This window comes from Eupeodes corollae, chromosome 1 (genome assembly GCF_945859685.1).
Source record: "Eupeodes corollae chromosome 1, idEupCoro1.1, whole genome shotgun sequence".
Classification (NCBI taxonomy): domain Eukaryota; kingdom Metazoa; phylum Arthropoda; class Insecta; order Diptera; family Syrphidae; genus Eupeodes; species Eupeodes corollae.
In genome coordinates, this window is record NC_079147.1 from 251587765 (window position 1) to 251606950 (window position 19186).

At 32.9% G+C, this 19186-nt stretch overlaps 1 protein-coding gene across 1 annotated transcript in view; it reads left to right on the forward strand.

Moving 5' to 3' along the window:
• Positions 1-4049: 4049 nt before the first annotated feature.
• LOC129942487 (neuropeptide-like 1) overlaps positions 4050-19186 on the forward strand; it is an 89699-nt gene continuing 74562 nt past the window's right edge. The window contains exon 1 of the mRNA XM_056051462.1: positions 4050-4503. Within this exon, the coding sequence (XP_055907437.1) occupies positions 4417-4503 (87 nt within the window). The 5' untranslated portion in view covers positions 4050-4416. The remainder of the gene's footprint in view (positions 4504-19186) is intronic.

The following is a 19186-nucleotide window of genomic DNA, read 5'->3' on the forward strand; positions in this document are numbered from 1 at the left end:
TTGATTTGTTTCCGATAGTACTTAAAATATTATCGAATATTTTGTAAATACTGTAAGGGAGCTTCCAGGTAACCAGCTGTGTCGAGCTCATTTAATGCATCGAGATTATAATTTATGCGTGCTTATATGATAATATTGATTGGGTTCATACTCTTGGTTTTGATTAAATAAGAAAATTTAAAAAAAAGCCTGGGACTTACCATCCCGTGTGTCGATTTGTCTTGCTTAAAAGTTTGTCTATATGTACTCGTATCAATTTTTACCAAATTAGCGTACTAATTTTTGTAGATTTTATTTTTTATGAAAAAACGGACTGTTGGATTTTTATATAAAAATTACTGAATATCGAAAACAATATTTTCTGTGGTGTAGTATTGTTCTTTTTAGAGTTTTATTTTTTGTACAAAAACTATCAATTTGATTTTTCTCAACATTTTTCAGAATGTTGAAAACAATATTTTTTATAAGATAAGTTTGAAGCCTAAATTTCAAGTTTTTGAAAAGATATTTGAATCGATATTTAATTTTTACCAACTTTGAGTAATGTTTTTTTTAGATTTATATTTTTTATAAAAAAAAACTATCAATTCGATTTTCCTTAAAATTTTATCAGATGTCAAAAACATTATTCTTCATTGCACAAAATTGTTTTGCAGATGAAATCATATTTTAGTCGTAAAATTTTGGAGGTGACAAATTTTTTTTTTCAGTTTTATTCATTTATAAAAAAACCGTTTAATGGATTTTTTTCAAAAATATACTTCTTTGATATCACGTTACAATTTATTATATAAAATTTAATTCAAGTCTCTAGCGTTTTTGGTTGGTAAGATATTTAGGGTCAACCAAAATTTTCACCTTTTTTTCAAACTGCTATGGTAAAAAAACTACCCACGCAATTTTCTTGGGAGCCCTTTCTGCATCTTTCTCTATTATTATCTGTATAACAAAATTTATTTTAAATCGATATCTCTTCTGGTTCTTGAGCTATGGACGACGAAAAAAACAAAAAAACGTCGCGAACGTACGTACACACGCACGCACAGACATCTTCCTAAAAATCTTTTATTTCGACTCTAGCGACCTTGAAACGTCGAGAAATGTCAAAATTTTCTATTTGACAAATCGGACCCATTACAATAACTTCCTATGGGAAGTTGATAAAAACTTTTAAGAAATGCTACTAAAATTGGTAAAAATTGGTTTTCGACTAAAAATCTCGTTAACAAAAATACATTTTGAAATCAAGCTATTTGATCATATGCAAAATATTAATGGTTATTCTAAAATTCTTTAAAATAATTCGACTGACAACTTTTTTACAAAACACGAAAACCTACAAAAGCTTCAAGCACGGCAATGGTATGGGAAGTTATCAGTGTGGGTCGCATCCCCAGTTTTTTTTTTTTTTTTTTTAATATTTTCAGAATCATGAGAAAATAAATAAAAACTGAAATCTATTCATAATTTCTAATAAACTGGACCCATCATCAAAACTTTTAAAGTCAGTTAAAGAATTATTTATTTGTACTAAGTTTTGTAAAAGAATACAACTAAACCAACCTTAGATCAATCCTATTCTTAAATCTTAATCTAAACCTAACTATAACTTCTTAGTTTCTGTTTTACTTAACCATGATGGTCCTGGCTGACATATGGATGCGAACTTCTGTTGTTTTGGAATCTTTAACCTCTTAAGTTTTGATGATGAATCTCAATAAATCGTTAGAGTTAGATGTTTATTTAAGGCTACAATCTTGACTGAATACTTAAAGTTAGACAGAGTTTTTATTAAGGTAGTAGCTACATTATTTTTCAACGGCCAGTTATACGTGACTTCTTAGTGGGATGCTAAATCACAAAAGATACATGTTTATAAACTAAAATAATTAAGTGGCGAACCAAATCATATAGAACCAAGGCCTAATGATTAACAAATCTCAACCATTCCTGTGTGCGATTAATGTCAGGGATGGAAGGCACCTACGTATGCGCCTTATACGGACGGTTAAGTTGAGAAAGCAGGTTTCGTGGCTACCAGAAGTCAAGAGGCATTACTCGTGAAAAAAATTTTAAATAGCATCGGCACCGATTGAACCCCAGAACTTTGGAATGACCTCATGTAAGAGGTCTTGGGTTCAATCCCTGCCTCTACCATCTAAAGTTCTTTCACGGACCTGCGAGGAATTTATAAATACTCCAAGAGCAATTCTTGTCACGAACAGTACTTTCTCAAACTGGCCGTTTGGATTCGGCTTAAAGCTGTATCGGTCGCTTCCATCCTCAAAAATGACCTTAATTTGGGAATGAAATTACTCAACAAATTAAAGTATGAAATGAATTCATAAAAACACTTGAAATAAATATCCAATTTTTGTGGTTTATTTCATTTGAAAAATATCAGCACCTCCGTATAAATTTTTCATATTCATTTTTGAGTGCTTATTCCTTGGTCATAATTTTCTGAAGCCATATTGAATGATTCAATCATTCGTATCAAGTGTCATGTCCCTTAAACCATATTATGAAGCTCAATGTCGAAGTTACTTTTATCAACAATGCTTAATTAAATGAAATAACTTTAATTATGAACTTTCAAGTCATGGAACTACATAGAATTTTGTTGTACATTAAATCCTTTTAAACAGAATTCAAGAACAAGGAAGTTGACCAACGTAAAAACGTTAAGATTAACCTTAAGATTTTACAACTTGCCATGAAAAACATAAAAAAATAACGTTCATTTTTATACTCTTCAATTTTGCTGGTGTTAGAGGAAAAGTTAGCTTTTTTTATAACCTCCTTATTTTTTAAACTTCAAAATTGAACAAATTACATAAATTCCCCCAAAACGATAAATCTGCACATCACATAAATGCAGGCATTGTAACATTCATCAAAATTAGGTACCTACTTGAAAAAGATGCTTCTTTAACTTTAACATTCTTTAACATTAATTCTTAAAGTTCAAACTAATAAAATCCCTTCTCAAAATCCCCAAATCGATAAAAACCATTTCCATCTTTCACTAAAAACGACACTTTCAATTTAGTAATTAAAACACACTCAAGTTGGTATGTAGGCTACGTTGGTATAGGTATATGATAGAAGGAAGCTGTACCTAAGCCGATTTCAGTAGAACATCTATCTCAGGATACAACAACACAGCTGAACGAATATTTCCTTATAACTTTTGCAACAATGTTTCATGTCAACTTTTCATAGACTTTCCTCGTCTTCATATACTCACCATACACATGTACATATATACTCGTAGTTGTTGGCCAAAGTAAATGACGTTTGACATTTTAAGAGCTCCAAATTCCTACCTAACCTATACCCAAATAAGCAACAGAAACAAAAAATAAAGTCCAACAGAAGTTATCATTTTGAGAAGAACTCGTCCTTACAACAGCATAATCAAAACCATTGGGCCAAATCGCCGAGGACTGACACGGAAAGGACACCCCCATCATCCTGCAACCTACCTACCTATACCAGTGTGTAGGTTGCCACTACAAATTATTGTTCATATATATATTTTATAAGCGCATTAAAAAATTCTAACAGTCCCCAAAGTAAAGTGTGTCCTTTTTCAAGAAAAAAAATGTAACGATAAATTTTCATCATAGCATTTTTATTTCTGCTGTTCATTATTATGGAAGAATCAAATTCAAAAAATATCCTTTTTTAAGGAATTTCCTTGCAACTCTGTACCGGACGGGATAGGATGGGACAGGATATAAGAGAAGCAGCATAAAATGATGTATGTAGAACATGTCAACTGCAACTGGTGTAAAATATAAAATCCATACCACAGGAAGATCTACTGTACAATAGCACAGTAATTGAATCCTTGCCAGAATCTTAATTGAATTTCAATTGTAAAGCGCATGTCCTTAAAGTCCTACCAACAACAGAGCTTTCTCTTAAAAATTATTTCTAAGAGCACAAAAATTTAACATTTTTGAGCGCAACAGTTTTGTGTTTTATGCGATGCGAGTATAAAAGGATCTGTGAATCCTTTTAACGCATCCAGTTCGTGAACATTGGTCAAGGATATAACATCTTATTTTCTTTGCTGCTTTGAGACGATATTACCTATCTACATTTAAAAGAGAGCAAGTGACATATCAGATTATTTTGTGGTGGACAAATAAGTGAATTTCGCGCCGCCGGGAAATACCTATACTACATATTATATACGTTAAGGATATTTTATTTCTATTTTTAAACTTTTTATTCAAAGTGTTGTCTTGTTGCAAAGTGGTTTTGTGGTTTTGATAAAATATTAAAAAGAAAATATTAAGAATACAAATTGTGACATAAGTGTGATTTGAAGTGAAAAACAAGAATTTTTTAAAGGAAACAAATTCTAAGACACCACCAGTTCTTTGCCCTTAGGATTCTTCAAGGATGCAGTACAACAGCTTTGGGATGATGATGTGCAATAGGAAGACTTTGCTCAAGCTGTGCGTCTTCCTTTGCATGCTTTTCAGTGCAGTAAGTTTCCTGATGATTTGTTTTTAATATAATTATGCTCGTAGGAACATTTCCTCCTTTGTCCTTTTTTGTGTGCGTACTTACTTAGAGATCACGAGGAGACATTTGAAAGGAAAACTTCCATAATTACAAAAAAAAACTCTCCTAAGTACTTAGTTCGAGCGGAGGAAGTTCGTTGATATTCTTCTATTTTTTTTAATTAAAGGGAAACACATTTCCTTTGAGTTGTTCAGATAAAAAAAGGACATATTCAACAGCTTCAAATGAGAGGGTTTTGGTATAGGGAGGTGATGGCAGGCTTCACAGGACATGATAAGAAACATTGAAACCACACAGTGCAGTTTATTATTTCATTTTGCTTCTAAGTCGAGACAAAAATGCATGCAGGACGAATAGGACACGCAGCAGAGGATTGGTGGGTGTGGGGTTTCAATTTCAATTTAGTTTGTGGGAAATTGCCTTGAGCATCATATTTCGAATTCAAATGACGCAGATATCCTTTATGGCTATGGCTTTGAAATATATGTATGTATATGTGGGAATGAGTTTAATGCAAATTCAAAGCCCTGGTGGTGCAGTGCAGCATTACCATCATTTTTATCTTGATATATTATTGAGATTTTGTTAATTAAATTCGATCTGTGTGCAAGGACACGAAGTTTTCTCTTTTTGTCGGCTTTTATCTTTTTATCTGTGACGGACTCAGACATTTATTTAATAGAAATCCATTAAATATTTTAGTTTGTTTGAATATTTCTGAGTAACGGAAATATCGATTTGAATTTGATTGATGATGTTAATGGCTTTTTATTAATGGACATACAGTTGTATTTTTTTTCTTGGATATTTGTGCAAGGATATTTAATTGCAATTATCGTCAGTTGTTGTAGATTTCACTTTAGATATAATTTTTTATTTGTTTTAAAATTCACTTCAGGTGGGAAGAATATTAAATCGCCTTTACTACCTACATTCTGTTGCTGATGGTGCATGAAAGGTTTTAACAATTAAATTCGAATAAGTTTTCAATAAGCTTTCCCACAGACTTTAACACATTTCAGAGAGTAGTTTTATTTGTTGGTTTATTGTTGTTTTTCTTGTGGGGATAAAATCTGTTTTTAATTTGTTTTTAAGTATTTTTCTTTTTGTGCAATATTCAGCGATTCTGAAAAAAAAATATGCAAGAGTTAATTATTTAACAGGAATTAAGAGGTGTTGGTTATAAAGTTGAAATTAACAGAAATTATTTTGATGAAAAATGTAATTAGTTCGAATTTAAGTGAAAAGGTTAACACTTTAAAGTGGTCTTAAAAATTTGAAATAAGTTTATTTTCAAAAATTTAAATACTATTGAATTTAATAATTTCTTTTTTTGTTACGAAAATGGTTTTTTGTAATTTTTTGAACTTCCCATAGGAAGTTATTGTAATGGGTCCGATTTGTCGAATTGATATTTTTTATATTTATCGACGTTTCAAGGCCTCTATAGTATAATGGTGTTTCTTAAAAATACAAAAGAAAATGAAAAAGAAAAAATATAATTCTTACCTCGAAATTTAGGAACTAAAAGAGTTTATATCCAAAATAATGTAATTTCATTAAGGATAACGTTTTTGACATCTAGTAAATTTTTGAGAAAAATTGAATAGACAAAAAAAAAACAATACAAAAAGTTGGTAAAAATTGATTTTCGACTCAAATATCATTTCAAAATTTTCATATAGCGGCTTCAAATTAAGTTTAGTTATAAAAAATATTGTTGTCAACCTTCAGTAAAATTTTGAGGAAAATTAAATTGATAGTTTTCCTTATAAAAAAGAAAAACCTAAGATAAAAACCAAACATTTTGTAAGAATTTACTTTTATTTTTTAAAAATTTAAAATTTTGGCTTCAAATTAATTGAATCTCACAGAACACAATGTTTTCGACAATAAATAATTTTTGTTTGTAAAAATGCAAATATCCGTTTTAAAAATTAAAATCTACAAAAAAAACGAACATTTTATGAAAATTGAACTTTCGTTCTCGATATCTCGTGAACAGTGGAAGATATTGACTTCAAATTAATTTCAATCATCCAATTTGTGTTTGTTTATAAAAATTGGTTTTAGACTAAAAATCTCGTTAGCAAACAAAAAAATGTTTGAATCAAACTATTAACTTTTCAGCAATACAAATCGACAGACGGGATTTAAAGTTTTCGGTGTGGCTAAATACACGTTTCAAATTTCAATTTCGTCAAAAACTGTTGACCAGTTCTTGTGTTATAGAATTTTGAAAATAAAATTAAACATTTTTTTAAAAATCAAATAATAAAAAATTTAGGAGCTAAAGTAAAAGTTGAGAAGACTCAAAAATACTTCATCAAACAACAGTTTTTATTAAATTGGTAGTTTTAAAAACTTACTCTTCAATTTTTTTGAGTAACAATCTATTTTTCCTCTAAGAAACTTTAGATGTTCGAGACATTTAACCAAATTTTAAGTCTATTTTTGAAGCTTACATTATCACTTACATAATTGAATTTGTTTAATTTTAGTAAATTTTCATAAAATTAAAGTCACCTGACGTCATTATCTTTATTTTTATTAGGATATATTTGGACTTATATTTGTTCCACTATGTATGGTAGTTTAAAAAGCTTTTACTTTTTCCAAAATCTAACATCGAAATTCAGTATAAATTGCTATAAATTTTAAAGCAAATAGTTATACGTTTTATTAAGCGTCATTTGAGTCGGAAAAGAATTTTTACCAACTTTTAGTAGATCAGTGGTATATTTTAACATCAATTGTTTTTTTTTCGAAATTTATTTTTTGTTAAATAGAATTTTAGTCGAAACCAAATTTTTGAGAATTTAAGTAGTATTTCCTTAAAATTTGTATTTATTATGCAAAAAAATACAAATTGGATGAATAAAATTAATGTGAAGTCAATAGTTTCAATTTTTGAAAAGATATATGTGTCGACAGTGAATTTTAAGTAGGTATTGTATTTTTTACGTTAAATAAAATTAGGTGGCGTAACATTCCATGAAGAACCAGGGCCTAGTGAGTTACAACTCTCAGCCATTCCTGTGTGTGAGTAATGTTGCCAGAGATGGGAGGGACCTACGTCGACAAATCGGACCCATTATAATAACTTCCTATGATAAGTTAGCAATAATACAAAAAAGTGGGATGCGACCCACACTGAAAACCAACCGTGACTGTCTCTCAATTTGTCTAAAAGTTTAACAAAATATTAATAATAATGTTTTATGTGAGATGAAAAAATTTGCAGTTGTTGTTTTTGTAGGTTTATATGTCTTGTAAAAAAATTTGTCAATTGAATTTTTCTAAAAATATTAACTTAAAGTTAACAACAATATTTGGAAATAAAAAAGGGGCTGGGATGCAAACTACACTAATAACTTCCCATTCCGTCTGTGGATTTGTCTTGCTTAAAAGTTTGTAGGTTTTCGTGTTGGGTTAAAAAAATTGTTAGTTGAATTATTCTTAAAAATTAGAAATTATTTACAATATTTTTCATATCTAGTTGTGTTTAATCGATTTTTAGTCGAAAACAAATTTATACCAAAAAAGTTTGAAGACCATATTTTTAATTTTTGAAAAGCTATTAAAGTCGAAAGCAAATTTTTACCAAGTTTTAGTATTGTTTTTTGTTAGTTTTTTATTTTATGTAAAAAAACTGTCAATTCGATTTTTCTCAAAATTGATTTTGTTCAAAATAACATTTCTTATAAGTTAAATTTAGTTAGAAGCCATAATCTCAAATTTTTGAAAAGATATTTGAGTTTTTTTAGGTATTTATTTTTTATAAAAAAAAACTGTCAATTTGATTTTTCTCAAAATTTTACCTGATGATAAAAACGTTATTTTTCGTTGCATTAATTTTCGAGGTGACACATTTTTTTTCTATTTTTTTGATTTATACAAGAAAACGTTTGTTGGATTTTTTTCCAGAAATATGTCTGTTTTATATGGCGGTACAATATATAATATAAAATTTAATTCAAGTCAAAATTTTCACCTTTTTTTAAAGCTGACGCAATTTTGTTGAGAGCCCTTTCTGCATCTTTCTGCCTTTTTATCTCTATAACAAAATTTATATGAAATCTCTCCTGGTTAAAAATAAATATTAAAAAAACTATTTTAGTTACCGAGATTTTTAGTCAAATATCAATTTTTATTGATCTTAGAAGCAGCTTTCGAAAGTTATTACTTCCTATATTGAAAAACGATACAAATTTTATTTGTTCAAATATCTTTCGTTAACAACAACATTTTTCACAGAATGAAATCATTTAAAAGTCAATGCATTTATGCATTCACGAGTTATGGAAAATAGAATATTAATTCAAATCTCTAGCGTTATTGGTTCATGAGAAATTTTAAATTAACCAACATTTGTTAAATTGCTGTAGTAAAAAACTACGCAGTAATTTTTTTGCAGCTTTCTGTTTTATTATCTGAATACAAACATTTATTTGAAGTTGAATCTCTTCTGGTTCTTGATATATGGACGACGAAAAAAGCTTTGCAAACGTAAGGACGTACGCACATATGGACATACGGACATCATAGTACGCACAAGAATCTCTCTAAAATTTTTTTTTTGGAGAGCTTGAAACGTCGAGATTTTGACAAACCGATTACATTAACTTAATATGGGAAGTAAAATATGTTACAAACTTAGAATGTAAGAACGTTGGTTACACAAGGACATAGAAAGACAGATTCTAAGGACATTTGAAACAGCAAGAAATTTTAACTCTTTTGATTCGACAAATCTTACCTAAATCAAAGAATATTGTCTAGATTTTAAGCACACCAATCTAAGTTACCAGGGTAGTTAAGTTTATACTTTTTTCGATTAAATCACACAGTTTTTAAATATTTCAAGGTTCAATTCGAAATTAATCGAATCAAAATAAAACCTTGGTGTTATGATTACAAAATATTCAAATAAAATTAACTTTCTAGGCTTAGGTTTCCATGAAAAGTAATTAAAATAAATCTTCCAATTGTTTTACAAAGTTAAAACTTCTGCAGTCGTTTTGTCTGGAGAACTTTTTTTTTAGCGAAAGAAAAATCTTTGTTTATCACTTTAATATTTTTGTTTCTTTAAATTTTCATTAGTTTTAAGTCATAATTTTACTCTGAATGAAGTTTTGAGAAACTTTAAAAAAAATAAGTTTTTGAATCATTTTTAGGCACTCTAAATATCGGGGTTTTCAATAAGAGTACTACAAAAGATTTTCAAATAAAACAAATGCGGTTTTGCATATCAATGAAATTATTTTAATCCTGTGAAAAAACGATTTGATGCCATTCTGTATGGAACTCCATTTCTTTTGCATGGCCAGACGCTGAACCCAATTTTGGACGGTTTTCAAGCATAAATCAGCCTATACTGCTGCATTTTCACGTTCGATATTCGCACAAAGTTCTTCAATCGTCAGTGGCTTGTTGGCATAGGCCATAGACTTGTTGTATCCCCACAAGCCACTAGACAATTTGGTGAGATGACACGTTCTCCAAACTTGGTTTCTAATAATTTGATTGTGGCATTCGCTGTGTGTCTTGTCCTGTTGGAACCACATTTCCTCCAAGTCCATATCATCCAATTGTAGCCAAAAATATTCTATTATTATTGAACGGTAGCGATCCCCGTTCGCAGTAACGTGTTAGTCTTAATCATCATGGAAGAAGTACGGCCCAATGACGCCGCCAACCCATAAACACCCAACCGTAATTTTTCTGGGATGCAATGATGATTCATGAAGTACGTGTAAATTGATGCCTGACCAATACCGCATATGTTGTTTATTGACGAATCCATTCAGCCATAAATGAGCCTCATCGCTGAAGATGAAAATCCGAATCATTTTCAAGTTGTTGCTCAACCTAATTTACGAACATACAAGGCTTCTGGTGGTAAAGTGGCTTCAGTTCTTGAGTTAATTTAATCTTGTAAGGATGTAGGCCAAGATCTTCTCGCAAAATTCGCCACAACGACGTCACAGAGATGCCCAACGCTTGAGAACGACGTGTGAGAGACACATTTGTGCTTTCTGCAACTGAAGCCTCAGCGGCAGCAATATTCTCGACACTACCGGCACTTCCTTGTCTCACTGAAATTGGAACATTTTGTACTGTACCTGTGGACTAAAAGTTTTCCACTAGCCGCTAAATTGTTGACCAGGCATGAATTTCATTTTTAGATACAAATGTTTGACACTCAACTTGAATAAACTATATCTCTTTAACATTCTTAAAAAGAAATCTAAAGAAAAACTAAAGCCTGTATTATTGTATTTATTAAAAACTTCTTTTACGGCAAAACTTGATTTAAATGATTTAAGTTTAAGTTTTCAAATATTTTGGAATAATAATCATTTTATTAACTTTAAATCAAGCTTTTGAACAAAATTTAAACTAAATCTAGTTTGTACGTATGACTCGTTAAAAAAAAACTAAATTATATTCCAATAGTCCAACAAAATATAAATATTTTTTTATTTTGTTGGACTATTTTATCATTTTTTTATGATTATCTCCGTTTTAAACGCCAATAATACACGTATTATGAAAATTGTCAAGCACACGATTCTCTTGACAATACATTATTTTTAATGTACCTTACCGTTTTAGAGATAGAGAAGAAGAAAAATCGCAGTACTCGAACATTTTTTGATTTCAAGTTGAATTTTCTTTTTCGAAAAAGTACATTTCGTCAAATTTTAAATGTATGAATTTTGTTCTTAAATTAGAGCAAAGCAAATTGAAAAACAGAAAAATGACTTACATATATCAGTTTAAGTTAATTTGAACTTTGACGTAGCTTCTATGAAAATTACAGCATCAGCTATCTAAGCCCCTTTGGATGATTTGTACTTAGCAGTGAACTAACGAAATTTCTAGAATTTGTTTAAATTAGACTTGGAAGTAGTATTTCATAGAATTATGTTTTTTTATAACCTCCTGTAAGTTATCGCACGAGTTTTATTTATGTATCCTGCATGCTTCCCATTTAATGTCTGAATGTAATAAATAATAATAAATAATAATAAATAATGTTTTTAATTTAATTTTGATTTGCTAACTTCCTGAAATTTAGAACCACTAAACTGGAAAATACACATTTTTGTTATTTTTTCATAGGACACTTCGACGTATACGTGTTTTTTTTTTAAATTGAAAATCCAGAACAAATATCGATGATTTCTCACAATAAATATTTTTTATTTTTGTAAATCCTTTTACTCTAGATTCTTCCAACATACATATGTACATTGTACATACATACATAAATGAATGTATCAAGTGTATTTCTATGTTTCCATGATGATTTACATTACACGTGAGAGAGTTTACAACATTTTAAAATTTCCATATTTGTTAAGACTTACTCGTAGGTTGTCTCTTCTGAAATCAAATTATACTATATTTTCTTTGATACGTAGAATTTTAAATGGTAAAAAATGCGGTTAAATAAAATGCATCGGGTAGCTTGGAAATATTTAATAAACGGGTTAATTAATTTAGTTCAACTTATTAAGTTGTACAAAACAAATTTTAGATTATTAAATATTTATTGAGATATATTTAATATTTATAAATATTTTGATTTATTGTATTGTCAAGGTACAAGAAGTATTTTACGTTTTCATTGTTTGGAATTGAAAGTAAATTTAAATGAAATAAAAATAACGATAAATTTTCACTTAAAATGTTATTCTAATATAAAGATTTGTGGAGGAAGGTAAAGAGCTTCAATATACAAATTATTTCGAAGGCTATCTCAGGTCGTACTAGCGGTGGTATTCTATGAGGAATTAAATTTATTATTGCTAAAATTAAATTCAAAAATAGTGAAAACAAAATGAACTTGTTGGGGATTTTGGGTTTTATATTCTAAACGGGGTATTCAAAAGTGATCACACTGGAAGTTTTACATTCATTTCTACTCAGGATTGTTCTGTATTTGACTACTGCTTAGCCTAAGATAATTGGCTTGAAATTGTCTACGATTTCGAGGTAATTACTGCTACTTTTTCATCGCATCTTCCCTTCCTATATGTGTCTCTTGCAAATGTAGGACCCCTGAATGCGATTTTCGACAACAAATTGAAAACGGATGCAAAAAGGTTCATTGGATTGATACAAAATCCGATATCTATAGAAGAAATCTACTTCAACACCCAATCAATCCTTCAGGTCTGGTTCCGAACACAGTAGATGCCTAAACGGATTTAATTTTTGACGCCATCAGAATATCATCTGTCAGGAGTTCTCACAATAAAGCAAATAACAATAAATCTTGTTGGTATGACGATGAATGTAGGAAAAGTAGAAAAAATCTTTTGCGTTACTTAAAAACTTTAGAAAAAACAATAATTTGGGCGGGCTCTTAGTCCCTATTTTTTCAAGCAAATTATTCGTACAGAAGATTGTTTGGCCTTAAAAACAACGATGTCTAAAAAACATTGCGTTGAATTTCATACATTGTAATGATTCTAGATAATTTTGGCCGAAATAATAAGTCAAAAGTCTCAGCTATTGATGTGGATACAATGGCTACTTACTTCAAAACACTTTTCACAGCAGACCCTTGTCAAATGAACATAAGTTTTGCACTACCATTCACTTATATCGAGGAGTTAACTACGCAATTTTTAATGCTAGACCTAATACTGGCGTTAAAAAAAAAGGATAATAAGGCTCCGGGTTTAGATGTTATACCGGTCAAGTTCTGCAAAAATGCCAGCTCACAATAATTTCTAGAACAAATTTTAATTTTAATAAACAAGATGTTTTTGTAGTACCCGTGACATGATGGTTAGTGCGTTGGACTGTCATGCCAGAGGTCTTTAGTTCGATGCCTGCCTATGCCATTTAAAGTCTTTTCACGGGTACTGCCTCTTGCGAGGAATTGACAAATTCTGCAAGAGTAATTCTTGTCATGAAAAGTGCTTTCTCAAATTAGCCCTTCGGATAAACTGTAGGTCCCCTCTATTCCTGACAACATTACTCGCACACAGGAATGGTTGAGAGTTGTAAGTCACTAGGCCCTAGTTCTCAAACGGAGTGTTGCGCCACCCAATTTTTTTTTTTAATTTAAACAAGATGTTTTATTCGGAGCCCAGGCCTGTAAGGAGCGGTTTTATCCGGCTCCCCATCCTTGGAGTTATACTTAGGATCTGGCCCTCCAGGTTGGGGGTTGTGCGTCGGGGTGACTTCCTGGCCACGTAAAAGCTTTCAAAGTTGCGAAGCACCAAAAAGCCTCGGATACGGACGGATTTACTGTTGACAACCAACGCAAACGAATAAAGGACAACGAACTTCGGATATGCACGTGGAATGTTAGGTCCCTTAACAGACCACGTGCGGTCGAAGAATTAGCGGAGGCCCTAGAACGATATAAAGCAGATATCACCGCCATCCAGGAAATACGATGGGATGGGCCGGGCAAAAAGAGGATGAAAAACTGCGATATTTACTATGGTGACTGCTACCACGAAAACCAACAGCGCTTATTTGGATGCCGATTCGTCATTGGAGCCAGACTTAGGCAAGAAGTCTTGAGCTATAGGTGCATCAATGAGCGCCTCATGACCATACGCATCAAGGCTAAATTCGGCAACATTAGCCTGATATGCGCGCACTCCCCCACAGAAGAGAAAGACGACAACACCAAAGATATGTTCTTCGAGCTCTTAGACAAAACATATGAGCAGTGCCCTAGCTACGATATCAAAATAGTCCTGGGCGATTTTAATGCCAAGCTAGGAAGGGAAGACATCTTTGGTGGAATAATCGGGAAAAACAGCCTGCACGACAACACTTCCGACAATGGATTCAGGCTCATAGATTTTGCTGCGGGGCAAAACGTCATGGTAGCCAGTACGCGTTTTCCACACCTCAACATCCACAAAGGAACTTGGACTTCTCCAGATCAATCTACCCTCAACCAGATTGACCATATTGCGATCGACGCCAGACACGCTTCCAGCATTATGGATGTACGAACTTTCCGAGGAGCTAACATCGACTCGGACCACTACCTCGTTGTAGCCAGGGTAGCACTTCGGATTTCCAGACCCAAGGCAAAGCAGGGTGGTGCTGGGAGAAGATACAACGTCGAACGGCTACAATCGCCAGAGATCGCCAAATCCTTTTCCGACCGAGTGACAAGTAACCTCTCTCGAAGTTCTCTGCCGCCAGCACAATGTATCGAAAACCAGTGGCAACATTGCCAAGATGCAATCAGAGAAGCCGCCTCTCATGTGCTGGGTTTGAAACAGCCACCAACAAGGAACCCCTGGTTTGATGAGGAATGTCGGCAGGCAAATGCAGCCAAACAACAGGCACGCAAAGCAGCGCTGCATAAAAGGACGAGAGCTGCTCGTGAGCTCTATGAGCAGAAGAGGCGAGAGGAACGCCGACTTTTCAGAAGGAAAAAGAGAGGGCATGAGAAGCGTGCGGTCGAAGATGTTGAGAGGTATAAAAGCAGGAATGAGGTTCGAAAGTTTTATGAACAGGTGAAACGAAATTCACAGGTACATAAACCTAGAACCGAAGGCTGCAAAGACGAAAGTGGAAACATCATAGTGGAACCGCAGTCAATGCTGAGGATATGGAAGGACCACTTCTGCAGACTGTATAACGGCGACGAAGAACTGAATCCCGCTGTCAGGCAGGATGACCCATTCAATATAGACGACGAAAGCCAACAATCCCGTCTTCCCGACTTAGACGAAGTAAAGATTGCCATATCTAAGTTGAAGTCTAATAAAGCCGCTGGAGCAGATGGCTTGAATGCCGAGCTCTTTAAAGCAGCTGGGGATAAGCTGGTTAGGAGCATGCACCAACTTATCTGTAAGATATGGTCGGAAGAAAACATGCCCGATGAATGGAACCTCAGTATTGTTTGCCCGATCCTGAAAAAAGGAGACCCTCTAAACTGCACCAACTATAGGGGAATAAGTCTACTTAACATCGCCTATAAAATCTTCTCTGCCATAATATGTGAACGTCTAAAGCCCATCGTCAACAGCCTGATAGGTCCTTATCAGTGTGGTTTTAGACCAGGAAAGTCCACAGTTGATCAAATATTCACATTACGGCAGATCCTGGAAAAAACTCAAGAGCACCAAATCGACACCCACCATCTTTTCATCGATTTCAAGGCCGCATATGACAGCATCTACAGGGACGAGCTGTATAGAGCCATGTCTAGTTTTGGCATCCCTGCCAAACTCGTCCGTTTGTGCAGGATGACCATGGAGAATTCACGCTGCTCCATAAAGGTTGGAAACAACTTAACAGAACCTTTTGATGTTAAAAAAGGTTTTAGACAAGGTGATGCGCTGTCATGCGATTTTTTTAACATCGTGCTTGAAAGAATAGTGCAAAGCTCACACGTCAACACTAGAGGCACTATCTTTCAAAAGTCTGTCCAATTACTGGCATATGCTGATGACATTGACATAATCGGAAGAACTCAGCGTGATGTCAATGGGGCTTTTGTGAGTATTGAGGCAGAGGCGGCAAAAATGGGTTTAACGGTTAATGAGGGCAAAACAAAGTACATGCTGTCGTCTAGAAAGGACATGCAACACCGACGTTTTGGTCAAAACGCCACAATCGACAGACGTACCTTTGAGGTAGTCAAGGACTTCGTCTACCTAGGCTTCGCTGTAAACGCAGAAAACAACACCAGCGCTGAGATCAAACGCAGAATAACTCTTGCTAACCGCTGTTTCTTTGGACTAAGAAAGCAATTGAGTAGTAATGACCTCTCTCGAGGGACCAAAGTGTTGCTATATAAGACCCTTATCATCCCCGTCCTGCTATACGGTGCAGAAGCATGGACCATGACAAAAGCGGATGAAAGCACCTTGGGTCGCTTCGAGAGAAAAGTTCTTCGTGTGATCTACGGTCCCGTATGCATCGAAGGGGAGTGGAGGAGAAGATGGAACGACGAACTGTACGGGCTGTACAGCGACGTAGACTTAGCAAGAAGAGTAAAAGTCCAACGACTAAGATGGCTGGGTCACGTAGAGCGCATGGAAACCAATGCTCCGGCCCGGAAAGTCTTCGAATCCGCACCCACAGGACAGCGCAGTAGAGGAAGACCGCGGATCAGGTGGCGCGCACAAGTGGAAGGTGACCTCACCCAACTTGGAGCGCGAAACTGGAGACATCTAGCTAGGGACCGAGCTAGATGGAGAAGTTTGTTGGGTGAGGCCCTAGTTCACACAGGACTGTAGCGCCACCTTAAGTAAGTAAGTAAGTAAGTTTTAGATGAGACAATTCCAAATAGCTTCCAATCTTCATACATTTCTGTGATCTTTAAAAAAGGTGATCCTAACCTACCGTAAAACTACAGGGGAATCTATGTTATCAGCTCTGTGCCGAAAATGTTCACTTAATTACTGTACCTAAGGCTTGTTTTCTCGGTTAAAAGGAATATTAAAATAAGTTGTTTTCAAGCTGGGTTCCGAGCAAATCTCTACAATAGACCAAATTTTTACTTTAACGAGTATTGCTAGACGTTTGATTGGTAAAAAAAGAATCTCTATGAATTTTTTTGTAGAATTCAAAGCCGCTTTTGACACTTTAAACACAAGGTTACTACTTTTCAAATTTACAGATATAGGTTGGTCTACAAAGTTCATAAGAATATATGAACAACTTATATCAAATACAAGTTCAGTAGTAAAAATTAGTATTAGATTATCAAATCATTTTAAATCCACAGGGATGCATTTTGAGTCCCTTGGTTTTTTTCCTCTTCATTAATGACATTAAAGATGAAATTCCAGCTGGTGTTATTTTTGGAGATGTATTTATCAAAGTTATGACTTTGTCATTCTAACCGATAATCCACACACTTTGCAGCTCCGATTAGCAAATTAAAACAATATTTCGATACTTGGGACCTTAAAATAAATACTTAAAAGTCAAAGATAATGGTTTTCAGATCTCAAGTACGTAGTTACAGGACTAATCGTTACTGGCACCTTGACGGCTCAAACATTACCTAGGATTTTCTATAACTCAAAACTTAAATCTTGGAACTCATTTTAAAGACATAGTGAAGGTAGCAAAAACAGCTATCAATTGTATGTGGTAAAACTTCTTCAAAAGTAACTCTATAGACGCATCGACTAAACTTAAAGTATTTGAGACAACTATCAAAAGATATCTTTTATATTCTAATGAAGTTTATATATACAAGGAATTAGAGGTAATCGAATTAGTCCAAAGGTAGTTTTTCAAATGTAATTTTAGACTACCTTCTAATACACCAAACTACGCTATTTAAATTGAATCTGGCCTGCCTCCAGTTTACTTTATAAACCTCAAAGCTAACGCAGACTATATTGTTAAAGTCATGCGTAGACCTAATAATAATATTTAGAAAAAGATAATTTTAAAGCTCTACGATGTCAATAGTCTCCTTTTAAAGACTGGTTTGATTTGGCGTCAGAATATAAACTTACTCTTAACTCAATTTATTTTCGGGTATGTCAACTCTTTTCAAGTTTACTGCCAATGAGATAAGACTAATCTTTTAAATGCGCGTTGAAATGCTTGAGCTCAATTATAGACCTGACAGAAATGATTTCAATCCGAACTATGTAACCTTAATCAGGCTGAATATATTTCGCATTTCCTAGCTTTTTGTTCAATATTGCATTAAATCCGAAGATGATATTTTAATAAAATTTTTTTTACAACTGAAGAATGTTTTGAAATTTTAAATGGAGGAAGCGGATGGAAAACTCTCATTCGATTTTTTTCAGAGGCTCTAGCATATAGAAACATGTACATTTATTAACTTTTAATACATGCGGTCTAATGATAAACTTTGTTTTAGCTAAATTAAAAGCCCAATTTGTGTAGTTATATGTTTGCATTGATTCCGAATTTGAGATCCGATTTTATCTTAATGCATAAATTTAAAATTTCCGTTTTCAGCATTGTGTACATATATAATTTTTAAAATATATTTTAAAAACTTGATGTGACTACTTCGGTTAGACGACAAATTTGTATACAGATTTTCGTTAGGCGGTTGAAAAAAGTCTAAATTTTATAAGTTTAAAACTTCAGCACTACAAACTAGAAACAAAATTAACAATAAACCTAAAAAAAATTGTCTAATCTGCTTCTTTATAAGATTGCCTTCAATGTCAGACATTCAGCTAGGTTCTACATTTCACTTTCTCTCGAAATGAAATTGAAATCGATTCAAATTATGAATTTGAGTTCTGAAACTCACTTTCATCATTATCGAACTCGTTTTTTCTTCAAACTCAAAACTAATTGAATTTCCATATTTTTGCAATTTTCATGGGATTTGAATTCGACCACAGTAAATTGGTGTGAATTGAATTCGACAAATAGAGATTGTTTAAAAACTGTAGTATTTTTACCTAAGGGAAATAAACCTTAACTTCCTTATGTAAAGCACTTGGTTCGTGGGAAGTTGTAGCTTCTACTTTGTAGTTGAGGAAACGGACAAAGCATTTAAAATAATATTATAGCACGCTAAATGTTTTTTTTTTCAATAAAATTTCGCGTAAAAAAATGTTCTTATAAAAACTGACACTTTCAAAAACTTAGCTTTGACACAAGAGTTTAAGTTGACTTAATAAACTTCGAATAA